This window comes from Argiope bruennichi, chromosome 1 (genome assembly GCF_947563725.1).
Source record: "Argiope bruennichi chromosome 1, qqArgBrue1.1, whole genome shotgun sequence".
Classification (NCBI taxonomy): domain Eukaryota; kingdom Metazoa; phylum Arthropoda; class Arachnida; order Araneae; family Araneidae; genus Argiope; species Argiope bruennichi.
In genome coordinates, this window is record NC_079151.1 from 54,030,190 (window position 1) to 54,045,190 (window position 15,001).

Genomic DNA, 15,001 nt, shown 5'->3' on the forward strand with positions numbered 1-15,001 from the left:
TAATTTTTTGAATATGTCGTCTTTCCATATGCAATATAAATATCAGCATCTAAACATATATAAAAGGATGCATAAAAAGGTATTTTACATGCTACATCATATAACTTACTTGAATTAAAATTTCTCAAATTCAGGTTAGTTGTCTTCAAGAGATAAAATTTTTCTTGAAATATATTTATATATATATATATAATTAAATCAGAATTCAGCTTAAGAGATGTCCTTTTCGCATGCCCATAACATCAAATTTATTTGAATTGAGTGAGTATGTTATGATATCTCACTTCTGATTGCAATGTCTCCTAATTAAATTATGAGTTAAGAAGTGAATTCAAGAATATTCTGTTCTTCTAAAATGGATACTTAAGCTTATATCCTGACTTATGATCTGCATAATAGTAATGTAAAAGTTGTATTTCTATATCACTTTCACTTTATGTAATTAACTCTTGCAAAACTTGATGGAAGAAAGTAGTAAGAACTGGTCTGACAAAAAAAAAATGGAACTAAAAGAAAAACTCTGAAGAATTCTTGATTTGAATTTTTTTTTAAATAAGTAAATATTTAAACCAGTTTTTTCCAACCTACCCAAGAAAATCACAAGTACTTTCTTGCTAATCACTTGGTATTATCATGATACATTGTCGAAAGCACAAGAGAGTTTAGAAATATAACTTTTACATCACTATTATGTAAAAGAATTATCTTATACGATCTATCTATATAAACAGATGGAAGTAATTCATTGCATTTGAACATTATCACTATTAATTCTGGATAGTTTGTTTTCATAAATGAGCTCCCTTCAAGAGTCAGAATATATATATATATTAAAACATTCCAGCTTACCATAATCTGACAGATTGTAGTTAACAAAAGGAAAGTCTTAAGGGAAGAATTTTTAGAAGAGTACAAATTTCATATAACTGTTATCATCTATGTGACTGCAAATTAAGAAAAATTATTCTATAAAAACTGTACATTTAACAAAACGTATTAGATCTTTTAAGAGATAACAAACACAAATCTACTATGTAATCCAGTATTTCTGAAATATATATAAGTTTTTGAATGCTTTAAGTTGATATTCCACAAAAGTACAGAAAAATTTGTATTTATTAATTTTTAATCTAACATCAATTGCATGTTTTAAATTTAAGGTATTAGTTTGTTGTTTCAATTATATATTGCAATTTCAAAACATTAATCTCATAATACTCTGAAGTTTCGGGTTTATATAATACAATCTTTTATTGATTCAAGAATTGGCACAGCATATTAAAATTATGTTATAATTGATTTCTGTGGTGCTATCCATAAAAAGGGATAGCCAATATTAATATTAAAAATTTCTAATATTGGATATTTTTTAAATTTAATTGTTCAAATTTTAATGAAATTTTCGACACATTTATGATTTTAAAATTTGTATACTATTCTGTAGGAGAACTATCAAATATAATAAATCTATTAACTTCCTGTAGTTGTGACAAAAAAAAAAAAATGTTGCTTTTGAAGATACTTCTCTTTTTCTTTTAATTTAAAATTTCTCTTGAAATATCATTTTACAGGTGGTGCTTAGCAATTCCCTCACTTTTTTACGATATCATCTATCCTATTATCACTTTATAAAATATTAAATAATAGAAATAACTTAACCTCTTAATTGCCATGGGCATATTCATATATAGCTTTAAAATTTATAATAATTCTTAAAACTACACTTACTATTTTGGAATGCTATAAATTGACTTTTGAGCAAAGATTTGCCTAGGACATATCTATAGGAAAGAGAATTTATTTTAAAAATCTGTAATTATGTAGACACTGAAGAGTGTATGATTTATAAACAGTTAAGAAATTATCAATATAAGGTACATGATCAAGATAGGGTTTCTCTCTCTCATATATATATATATATGTGTGTGTGTGTAAAAATGGAAATAAAATGTAAAACAAGTCAATTAATGCATTAATTGTTTACCAGATGAAATTAATATATAGTAATAATTCTTTTTCTCCTATTTATTTTCATATTACTTTCTATGTGTGAATATATAGGTATATATATAAGAAACAAAGGAAAAACGAAATTTTTTTAACAGTTTTATACAAACTTTATGTAATTAAAGAATCTTTAGCATCTTATTCATCTACTTTACATAAATAAAAATCAAATCACTGACATTAATTAATAAGCTCAACTTTCATACTAAATAATAGCCTTATCTTTATCTCTTTGATGAGAGTTGTGATTTCCAATTCATTATTTTATCTGAAATTGTCCTGTCCATTACTCCACAGAGACTTTGAATTTGGTTCAAAGCAGCTATGTCCTTCCTTTCAAATGCAATCTTCGCAGCATCTTCAAGTAAGCTATAAGGCATGGGAGAAATAATTTTAAATATTATCTATAGATTTCCATGAGTTTAATAATGTATTTCAATAAAAAATTATCAAATATCTCTTACCCTGCTTTTATATAATATTTTACTTTGTTTTCTTCTTTTACTTTAGATAAATATTTCTTTGCTTCATAAACATTATCATGTTTTACACATGCATCTACAAAAGGCTGAAATAACAAAATAAAACATTAGATCTTTATTGAATTTATAAATAGAGTATCTTACTTTTAAAAAAATCTAATACTTCATAAAAATACTGAATACAAAGTAAGTTTTAAAATGCTATTAAAGACCAGTATTAAGACATTCATCATATAAGTATATTCTGAGTTCATAAGTAAAATTTAGCTTGGAAAACATTTCAAAAATTCTTAAAATATGAATCCTGGCCTCTGAAATGAAGTTCTTTGAAATTTAATGTTGCTGATTATTAAATAACCTTTTTCCTTTGTAATTAGATAATATATATTACTAAATATAAAAAAAGAGATTTATCTATTGTAAAAGTTAATGAGTAAATATTGAAGAAGGGAGTTGAGTATTTCGTAAGATTTAAAAAGTATCAGTGATTTTCTTACTAGCTCAAAAATTAAGTATTCAATTATTAGAAATATTGTACTTTTGGTGAATATTATTGTCTTATAGACAAGGTGTGTTTTTTTTGTGTGTGTGTGTGTGTGTGTGTGTGTGTGTGTGTGTGTGTGTGTGTGTGTGTGTGTGTGTGTGTGTGTGTGTGATTGTATAAATACTGCAAAAGCACAAGACATATCAGAAGAGAAGACTGGGAGAAAAAAAAACTAGTGCTTCAATTTAAATTTGAATTAAGTGTCCAAAACAATGATAATCTGAAACTAATTACTTTTTGAAAAATAAAATTATTCTTTTATTAGAAAACCTTATTCACTAATTAAAATACAAAAAACAGATAAACTTTATTTTAATTAATTGTTGATAAAAAGCACTTTTAGTATTTTAACATTAATTCTTAAATTTCAGATAATCAAAAATGCATACCTCATAACCAATAGGCGATTTTTTTGAACGAGAAAATTTTTCTAATTCCAACCAGTCGCCACCATCTGCTAATACTGTTATTTGTAACCACCAAAACCTAAAGAAAAGTTATAATATGTTCATCAGTTTATTTAAGAGATCATGTATGAAGCAAATTCAACAAGAATAATGGGGGGGGGGGAATGAACATTGATTTTAGATTATAGAAACTAATAAATATAAGAAGGCTTGATTTTCATGTATAAAGAACTTGATTACTCTCCAATATAGGCATAATCTCTATTACCTATGTATACACAAATACCTGAAAACCAAATATGCATTTGGGGCGCTTTTTTTTTATCCGACCAACTAAAACCAAAATTTGACAATATATATATATACGTGTCGATGTATTTTGAATTATCGCATTTATATGCTTGCGAAAGTACAGACCAACAGTCGCTCAAACACTTGATGGATTTAGTTTCAAATTTGATACCCATTTTAGATATTAAATCTGTGGAACAAATTTTATCCATCCAGTTCTTTTCGTTTAGTGGTAATAATGTTAAATTATATAAGACAGTGTTACAGGCAAACTTACTGTGATGGATTTATTCGAATTTTGATGTTAAATCCATATACCAAATTCCATCTATCTAGCTCAAAGCTTTCTGAGTTATCGTGTTCACAGACAGACATAATTCCACAAATGTGTTTTTCAGATTCAGGAAGATCTCAAACGTGGAGATTTATCAAAATCTGAAATTCGAATATTTTGACGATACAATATTTGACGATATTTCTCTTTGTACACCTCGAATATAAGGAAATAAAACTTTATACAACTCAGAAAAATTACAAAATAAATAAATAAAATAAAATGAAATAAAACCCTGAGAAAAGCCTTTGAACTTTCTGAAATCTTTTCTCACGATAAACATTTGCTTTCTTTTCGTACATAAATTTAAAAAAAATAGGAAGTAACAACAATTCATTATTGGAAATGGAAACTGATAATTTAATCAAATATTATATTAGGATGTGCCAAAAGTTTAATAACGCTATAAATGGACTTATCTGGCTCTGCTTGTGCAAACATGCAAGTTTACATATTAGTCGTTTATGTCACTTGGTAAAAGGACAATAGGCCTTCAACTGTAGCAAAGCCTGGACTACACCCCCAAAAAGTTCTTTTGTCCATTTGGTGGGATTGGAAAGGCGTACTTTTCTATGACTCCATCCTCAAGGTGAATAATAAATTGTACGAAATACTGTCATCAAATGGATCAATTAAAAGCAGCCATAGCAAAAAAACGGCCAGAATTAATGAACCGACGAGGCGTTGTTTTTCATCATGACAACACGAGACCACATATTGCATTAGTCGTAAGAGAAAAGCTCTTACAGTTTGATTGAGATGTTTTACCGCAACCTACATACTCCACAGATTTCGCTCCATCTGATTATTACTTCTTTCTGTCCTTAAAAAATTCTCTTTGCAATAAACGTTTTAAACCCATCAGCGAAATAAACGCGCACCTCGGGGATTATTTCTTGTCCAAAATACAACTAAAGAAAGAAGGAAGGAAGGCATAATGAGGCTTCCTGAGAGATGGAAGAAGGTAATAAAACAAAAGGGTTCTTATATAACAAAATAAATAATATCTTAAACAGTAAATATTGTGTATTCATTTCATATCAGAAATAGGAAAGAAACTTATGGGAAACCCTAATACAATGGCATCTCTTTGTTATTGATGTAATTGCTATATAAATAATAAGAATCAACTCAAAATTTGAGCTCTATTCACATGAACGAACACACTCAGATGGATTTCTTAGAAATCACCTGTTGATGTCATAATATAAAGATTTTTTTTAAAAAAATTCTCAAATCCAGAATAAAATGAAAATATTTTTGCATTAATAATGGGCTTTTGTTGAGAACATCAAATGTTGCGCTTTCCATTGATGCGTGACCTTCGTGCCAACAGATTTGTGATTTATTAACATAAAAACCCGTTTCACTCGAAATAATTAAAATGAGCGGTCAGAATGTTCAATATTTGGCTCCCACTCAAGTAGCGGCGTAAAAATAATTCCCACGACTTTTGTTTGATGTTTTCCACCACCACTACCCTTGCACCATTTCTGCTCTGCTGAAACATCAGATCATATAGCAGATGAAGGAGGATTACTACATGGACTCATGATTCAAGACGCAATTTGTGTATTTTTATTATTTTCAAGTCTGCCTTTGGCAACCAGCTGTTAGTCAGTGATAATATCACATGAGAACATGAAGTTGTTTTGGTTTGAGGTTTTTGAAAACCTCAAAATGCACGGGCAGAAATTTGACGATTTATCGGTTCTGAGACATCAATTTTTCTCTCTTATGGTTATTAAAAAATGATAAAGACATTGTTACATTTGACGATTTATTGCAACAAAATTGCAACTTCGCGCGAATGTCCGTAATGTACCCAATTCTCCTGTCTGGCTATTAAAGCCCAAGGTCATAAAAATTTACCGTCCAAAGAAGCACAAAGAAAAAATGCGAATACTTCCCCTCGAAACCGATATCGAAAGATATTATAATTTTTCTTAAAAAATGTTCAATTCTTCTAGATGGCAAAAAAAGCTTTGGAGCTAGAACGATTTTAAGATGGAAAAAAAAAACCCATCGCTTTTCTAAAAGTTGACGATTGCTTAATACAATAGTCAAACAATCATTCCAACACATTTAAACCGGATTTTCGCAAAAAATCTGGGTAAAAGTGAATTTTTGTATGCCTCTTGCTGCGCCAACAATGCCAAAACTAACAAATACTTCCGTGGAACAGTTACGATTACCGTTTCTCGCCATATAATTAGAACTTTTTAGTGATAAGTTTTTTTTTTTTTTTCCCAAACTGCCCGGTACCTTCTACAGATGCCGAAGGCATCTGTAGAAGGTACCGGGCAGTAGTAGTAAAAACTACTACTTTACTAGTTTTAACTAGTAGTAAAACTACTACAAATTAACTAGTTAAAAACTAGTAGTAAAAACAGCATTAGGGTTGCTAGAAGAGCGTTCCGATGAGTTGCCATATTGGCGACAAACTCGGGGGCACACTATTCTTCACTTCATCCAAAATCTGGCCCCGAGAAAAAGTTTTGGAGCTTGAACGATTGAGATGAGGGGGGGGGGGGAGACCATCGTTTTCTAAATTACGACTCATGCGTAATCTGATAGTCAAATGACTGTTTAAAACCGGTTTAAACTGGTTTTTTTACCAAAAAAATTCTGCTTTCCCACGTTAACAAGATAACTAGAGTAATTTTAATTGGATTTGAATTCTCTTGGATATGTTGTAAGGAGAGTAAAAAGCTTGGATGATTTTGGTTTGTAACTAAGCCATCTGACTCAAAAGGGGTGGAAAGGATGGAGTGTTGAAACGTTCATTTCCCCATAACTTTTTTTTTATGACTGAAGATAGAAATATAAACCAAATTAAGAGAATGAGCAGATCATTAAAATGAACAACTTTTATTATAAAATTTTTTCCATAGCTGCAATTGCCTAGAAGTTAGGGATTGAAAAGTAGTTTTCTACCGTAACTTAATAATTTATAACATATCACATTTCAATAAAAAAAAATCTATGATTACTTTCTTTTCTTAATTTGAAATTGTTTAAATACATGTGGACTAATTTTTAACAGCTTGAAAAACTAATCAAATAAAAATAAAAGATCAATCAGATGTACTTTTGGCAACATTGCGTAAAACTGATAAGGTTAAGAAAATTTTAGTTGTATATACTTTAGTTCTTTTAAATGCATTTGATTATAATTATTTATTTAATGTAACAATATATATCAACAATAAAAATCAATATCTATGGCCATTTCAATATGCAATATTTCAATGTTTTTTCCTAAGATGAAAAGGAATTTGAAAACATTAACTTAGACGCTAAGAAAGCTACTTTTGCCTTTCAACATGGCAATTTTTTTTTTCTATCAACAAAAAAAAATTAACATAAATAATTAGCCAACTTTCAGGGGGATATAACTCACCTTCGATCTGGAACTTTAAATTCTTTTCTTAATTCTTCAGCATGCTTGAATTCCCTGTGAATCAGGAGTTGCTTCATTGTCTGGTGCAACGACAAATGTTTAAAGCTTTCATGAAACTTTTCCTCATAGGTGTTCTGATATTTCAACAATTTCAACTGTTCTTCCGTAATCTATCAGAAAAATGCTTAAATTTCTTATACAAATGCTTAAATGCTTTGATTTCTTATACAAAAATTATTTTGAATTATCCAGAAAATATCCAGAAAAAGATACAAGATGGCAAAAAATAAATTTAAAAAATACCACAATGATCTAATAAACAGTAAGGGAACTTTATTATTATTATTATTAGTTTGAGTTTAGAGACAGAAAAAATGGATTTAAATGGATTCTTGAAATTCAGTAGTAAACAAATGCTATTGTGCTTTGACAAAGAGGAATTTTGGCACCTTTTCGAGATTTAATTATAATGATAAAGCATTAAATAAGCAAAATAATAGGCTTTTGCCATAAAATTCCGGTAAATATACATTTTATCATTATAATTAAATCTCGAAAAGGTGCCAAAATTCCTCTTTGCCAAAGCACAATAGCATTTGTTTACTACTGAATTTCAAGAATCCATTCAAATCCATTTTTTTCTGTCTCTAAACTGAAACTGAAGAAACAAACACGACTCCATCTGAATAATGAACATAATAACATCAAAATTGTGTCTGCATCAGGCTTTCCAGGTCTCAAATAACAATCATATTCATATTCGTAAAACAAAGTTAATGCGAAATATGAAAGAATAGGAAAATATTGCAATACACTACAATTTTATTAAGAAGCAAATTGTTTAAGATTGAGTGATAACTTAAATAAACTAAAACCAATATTCTTATGTTTATTCCTTTTCAAGATTCCTGTTTTGTGTCATTTTAGATAAAATCATTGTATTTTTAGCATTGTTTTCAGAAACAGAAAGATAAAAGCAGCTGGATGAAAATATAATTGGGGATAATAATTAAGTGAGATTCTTTAAACATATGGCAATGCTCAAATGTTTGCAAACATTTAAAAGTATATATAGTCTTTCCCCAAAACAGATTTACCATTAAATTTGATGACATCAAATTTAATTATTACATTTGATAGCATATGATTTATTCAGTTATGAATTCGTAACTGCTCTTATTATTGATTATAATAAACATTTGCTGATCAAATACATAATAATTAAGCACAGAATGATTAATTTCCTTTTTGTAAAGTAATATATATATTGCCACATGTTTCATATAAAATATATTAAATGTGTTTGTTTTATCTAGTATTCAGTTTATTTTAAAATATCTTATTAGTAATAAAATATTTTGTCGACATGTCCAACTATGTAATTTATTGGAATAAATTCAGAATTTTTTTTACCTGAGTTCCAAAATCATTCTTTGCTTTCTTGTATGAATTTAATGCTTCTTGTAAAGCACTAGTATGCCTCTCAATTCTCTGCAGAAAAAAACAAGAAAATTATGGTTTTACATAAATTATAAAACACTATCATAAATTTATATGTAAGGAAAACAAGTCTCATTTGACATATTTCTTAATCAACAGTAAAAGATGGCATTTTTATTTAAAATTTTATTATAATAAAAAAATTAATGATAAAAATTTTAATTCTCTTTACAGTTTGTTACATTCATTCAGGATTAAATATTTGAGACATTATAAGCATCAAAAGACATTTAACACATTTCTTCAGTTAAAGCTAAAATGAATAAATAGACCACTCATTAATATTAATAATATATGTGTGTAAACCTTCTAAAAATCAAATTAATACCTTTCTTACCTGCGTCTGATAGCTTTCAATAACATAGCAATGACCTTCAGTATTAAAATCACTTTCTTGGAAGTAATTCTCTCTCAGAAGTTCCAAATCTTGTTCTTTGCATAACTATCATAGAAGAAACAAATAATATATTTTATTTTATTTTTCACAACAAATGTAATTTATAGTTATGTTCTTTTCCAGTCAATTATTTGGTATAAAATAGTCTTAAATGTAATGTTAGATGCATTCATAAAACTGGAATTTAGAATTAAACAGATCTTTCAGTTGAAAAAACAATAGCATAGACTACGCTTGAAAAATAAAAACAATCTTCTACTAACCTTCAAATAAAGATTATGTGCCACCGGGAATTGTCGAATTTTCATATGAAAGTCTCCTTTAGAAAGAGTTGTCTTCAAATAGCGAATCACAGAATAAACTGAAAAACAAACCTTAATTTAAAACTAGAGTGTCATTAAATATGTCACACATTAATGCAGTTTCTTTCCATTGAAAAGAAATGTATATTGATTATTACTGCAGGCACTTGTGCTTTGGGACTTTTAAATTTGAAAAGTATGATTAGTTTTTACATCACGCCTACCTCTTTTCTCTCCAATAATAATTATTATTTAAATCAAAACAATTAATTATCCTATATACAGGGTGTTTATAAAGTCCCGGACCCATTTTGATGTTTAATAACTCGTAAAATAATAAAGATATAAACAAACTTATGGCATTTATTGATGGAATAACTCATATATTTTCCTTTTCAGGTTTGAATATTTTTACTTTTGTAAATATCGTCTGCACGTGTGGTTATTTTCAGATAATTTCATTTTCCAGTCTAAATATCTGTACTTTTCTAAATATTGTCTGCTTATTAATTGCATTTTTCTTTCTTTCGTTTTTGGCAACTATTGCAATGTTATGTTTACTTTTGATGTGTTTGTTCTATGTAGTACTTTTGTATGTGATGTTTTATTCGAGTGGATATTAAGGAGAATGCGTACACCACAAGAGAAAGCACAGATTTAATGGTGGTTCATAGAAATGAAATCGATAGTGCAAGCACAGAGAAATTTCAGAAGAATTTACCAAAAAGATCCTCCATCCAAAAACAGCATCTTGCGGTGGAAAAAGAATTTTCTAGAAATTGGAAGTATCGAAGATAAGAAACGTTCCAGACGTCCTTACACAAGTGATTTTGATGTTGAGCGTGTCAGAGAGACATTTTTACACAATCCTAGAATATCTGTGAGATCAGCGGCAATATAATTGGATATGCCAATTTCGACGGTGTACAAGGTTATTAAGAAAAAATTAAGACTGCATGCATAAAAAGTTCAAATTGTTCAAGTTTTGGAACCGAACGATAGGCCTAGGAGGATGGCCTTTGCAACAGATATGCTAAGGAGGATAGAAGATGCTGCTGATTTTCTGAAGAGCATAATGTTCTCCGATGAAGCATCCTTTCATGTTTCTGGCATTGTTAATCGCCATAATGTGCGCAAATGGCTCTGTGGATGCCGACATGCTTGTCGCTACCTGGCGTGAAATTGACTATCGACTTGATATTCTCCGTGCAACGAAGGGGGCACACGTGGAAGTTCATTGACAAGGGTCATGAAACTTTTTGAGTCTATTTAACCATTTATGTTATTAATTTTAATCTATCTTTATTATTTTATGAGTTATTACACATCAAAATGGGTCCGGGACTTTATAAACACCCTGTATTATACAGTAATGCTGACAAAATAATACTGTTTACAACATCCTCGAGATTTTTTTTTAAATTCAGTTTAAAAAAGCCATATATTGGCCATTCCATTCAATTCCAAGAGAATTTTAAACCTGAATGTAAGAATTTTGAGTTTATCTCTGTTACTGCAAGCAATTGATTAGTAAGTTATTTGAAAGTATACCAAATACAACAACTTTATTCCACCAAGTTGCAGAGAAACTGAAATTTTATGATATAAAAGGGCATTTGCAATTTTACAGCTGCATTTTGGCTGTAATTAAGCAAATAAAAAAAAAGTCAATTATACCAGCAAAATATAAACAGGACTCTTTTCAATCATGAAATTGTGAACTATCACTGGAATTATAAAAACCATGTAACTTACTCAAATCTGTGTCTCCACTGTCAATAGCTTTCACCATGGCTTGTGTTTCTTGCTTCAATTTTATCAAAAGTGGTACTTGTTCTGATGCCCGAGTTTCATAATCTAACAGCTGAAAGTAACAGGATCAAAATTATTGCTAGTCTTCACGAAATTCATTTATAGGTTCAAAACATGAAATTAAAAGATATTGTTTACAATAGAGTTCTTGAAAAATTATTTTGAATTAACTCAAAATACGTTCAAAATTCAAAAATCAATTAATTACCTTTGAAAGAAAAATGAAAATATTTTTCAAAGTCACTTGCTTAATGATTAAACTATATTCAATAATAAATTAATTCAATTTTCACTGATAAATTAATGAATTTCAATAAAAGTGAATATTTCACATTTTCATCGTATATTTCTAAAACCTGGCAACAGAATTTTCTCATGGATACAAGGTTGAAATTTCAAAGCAATCCCTTTATTTAAAAAGGGCAAGTACAAGAAATAACTATAACTATTAATAAGGTATAACATTAATTTTTAAATTTTATCAATCTCAGAAGCTTTTAATCAAAATTCTAAAGTAAAATGCATTTTATTTTTGTTGATAAGCTTATTGGATATTAAATTCTCTTTCAAAAAGCAACTGATCTAGTAAATTAGTTTGCCTCTAAAGAATTAAATGAAATTGATTAAATCATTATTCAAACCCTATGGAAACAAATTTCCATCAACTTACTTTAACAGCTAATGATGGATGACCATAATCCATCGCTTTATTAGAAATTTCAGCATATGAAATACCAGGAGTAGTTCCTAACTTTTCTGCTATATCTCGAGCTGTCTGTTCAGGGTCTAAGTTTGTACGTTTAACCTAAAAGAGTAATAAAAAAAAAGTAATGACAAATAAATAATGTAAATGACAAATCTAGTTAAATATTTTTGTAAATAAAGATATGTATTATTAAAATATATATATATATACTGTTCATCAACGTATTCTGAGACAACCACATTTCCACAACTCCATCTCATTAAGGGGTGAAACGCGGAACAATAAGTTCTCATCTCATTCCCAGTGTTCCCTTTGACCTTGGATTTCCCCTATTAGATACTAGTAAATGTAAACATCTCTTCCTTTCACCCCTATTTCGACGGATTAAACCCATCCTAACGCATGCGCAAAAGCACGGAGGGTTTAACAATCTGTTGCTGAACAATATATATATATTCATTTTTAAATATTTATGTCTTTGACAATATAATTTAAATTTATAGAACAGATGCTCTCATTCTCTCTACTATATATTTAATAAAATGATATTAACAAAATAAACATACAACATTAAAACAGTAAATTTAAATGGATTATTATTTAAAAAATTTCTGGCAACAAGGATGAAAATTTATCCATTATCAGAAAAATGTGTTAAAATAATTTTTTAAAACAAAATATTTTTTGTTACTATAATAAAGCTTAATTTCCTTGACATATATTTATTACAACGTACAATATTATGCTCAGCACATTACAATTCAACAAAATATTGGTATTCTAATGCAGGATAATTTAATTATTTTTTAAAAAGGAAATTAATTAGTAAAAGCATATCAATTACTAAGAAATAAATCAATAATTTAAAAACTACTTATTTTGCTTAGTGAAAACATTAAAACTCTTACACTTTATTTTTAAGAAGCAAACTATTTTATAAAATGCTTACTTTATAACAAGCCCAATGATCAAGTATACGACTGGCTCCTTCTGTATCTGGTATCTTTAGATACTGACAAATGCAAATAGCATAAGCATAGTGTCGCCTTAGAACAAGGCGATCAAGTAAGACAGGTATAGTTAAAAATTCAAGTCTAATTCAATATCAAGGCAAATGTTTTATTTAAAAAAAAAAGTTATGTTCAATAAACCAATGAATGATAATTTATTAAAAAATATGAAACTTGGAATTATGTATGTTTATTAATTTCAGAAATAAGATTATGAAAGAAGCAAAGAATAGACACATGAGCACATCAAAATATATCCAATTCCTATAAAATGCAAATCAAAATCTGAAGTCTACACATAAAGCATAATGTATGTTACATATTTCCCTATTTTTTTAGAATTATATATTATATATATATAATTATTATTAGTAGTAGTAGTATATATAACATTCTTTGAAGAAGCAGGAATGGGAATTTTTAGCAATTTTTATTCTTCATGATTTAATGATGTAGACCAATTTTTATCTTTAATCAAGATTTCTTTTCAAAACTTATGATAAATATTGCACAACATAACAAATAGGAGGGTAGAAATCAGGAAAGAGAAAGTGTGAGAAAATATTATGAAATTATTTTTAGAGCACAGATTAATTAAAAATGATTACGTATAAAATCTTATCAAATTATAATTATTTCATAAAGGATACTGTGTGTAAGTTATAGGCAGTCCTATAACATTTACTCTGACTGCATTCAGAACTCTAAGTGTTTGACACATTTGAACAAAAGGTTCAGGATTCATATCTGGAATGAAATTTTTCCCAAATGATGCAGCCTATAACAAAAAGTCATAATAAAATGTTATTTTACATATAATGTCATTTTTATACAAACAAAATGTAACACAAGCTTAAAATCTCCAGATTTATAATGAAACCTATTAAATGCAAATGATAATAATTAAAAGAGACAAAAAATAATGAGTTTTAAAATTATTCTTTTTAAAAAAATTATTTACATGAAATTAAGACACTTTTTAAGTAGAAATTAACTAGAATAGGATTATAAACTTAAAAAATGTATAACAAACATGAAGATCCTCATTTGCTGAAAACATGTTGACATTAAAACAATACTGAAATTCTCAATTAAAAAGTTTATTAATATATTATTAATACTGAATGCAAGTTATTCAAGTAATAAAGACAATCCCTTAAAACTTTTTTCTGTTAATTTTATGAACAGTTATTCTAACTAAGATTTATTAAGGATTCTTTAGTATCATAAAAAAATAACTATTTGAATGAATTCTAAGCACAATTTTGATACAACACCACAGAATAAAAATAGAAAAATCAAGATTAATTATAGTAATTCCGTTGCAATGTCTAAAATCATAAAATAACCTCAAATAAATTCTTTCTAGTCTTTTGAGAAAATCATCAATTTTACAAATATGCCAACTGTAAAAGCCAACAATATTATTATTATTAATAATAATAATAATTTTATTAAAAAATTACTTTAAAAAATAATAGCAACAGCAGATTGGTAGTGAAACAGAATGCAATTATTTTTTAAGGAATTCTCAAAGGATAAGTATAGAATTAAGATTCTCAGACTATAAGAATTAAATTCATATAAACACTAAATTGACTGAAACAAGTAGAAAATTCTGATAAGTATAGGAGTGCAATCTTTCCCATAATGAGGAATTTATATTTTATGAGCAACTATGTAAATAAGATGATACAAAACTAAAAATGGAATTTTTTAATGTTCATAAAGAAGTTATTTTGCATTGTTTATCTTCTCACCTTCTTATTCCATTTGTAAGATGATAACATAGATAGGACAAAATGT

The 15,001-nt window shown here is 27.9% G+C and overlaps 1 protein-coding gene across 1 annotated transcript in view; it reads right to left on the bottom strand.

The window, feature by feature from the left end:
• Window positions 1–2,107: 2,107 nt before the first annotated feature.
• LOC129975787 (vacuolar protein sorting-associated protein 16 homolog) overlaps window positions 2,108–15,001 on the bottom strand; it is a 28,628-nt gene continuing 15,734 nt past the window's right edge. Inside the window, exons 13-23 of the mRNA XM_056089010.1 lie at window positions 13,846–13,973; window positions 13,135–13,279; window positions 12,150–12,284; window positions 11,423–11,531; window positions 9,629–9,726; window positions 9,306–9,410; window positions 8,882–8,959; window positions 7,469–7,638; window positions 3,423–3,519; window positions 2,472–2,575; window positions 2,108–2,376 (exon numbers count right to left, since the gene is read on the bottom strand). Of these exons, the coding sequence (XP_055944985.1) occupies window positions 2,232–2,376; window positions 2,472–2,575; window positions 3,423–3,519; window positions 7,469–7,638; window positions 8,882–8,959; window positions 9,306–9,410; window positions 9,629–9,726; window positions 11,423–11,531; window positions 12,150–12,284; window positions 13,135–13,279; window positions 13,846–13,973 (1,314 nt within the window). The 3' untranslated portion in view covers window positions 2,108–2,231. The remainder of the gene's footprint in view (window positions 2,377–2,471; window positions 2,576–3,422; window positions 3,520–7,468; window positions 7,639–8,881; window positions 8,960–9,305; window positions 9,411–9,628; window positions 9,727–11,422; window positions 11,532–12,149; window positions 12,285–13,134; window positions 13,280–13,845; window positions 13,974–15,001) is intronic.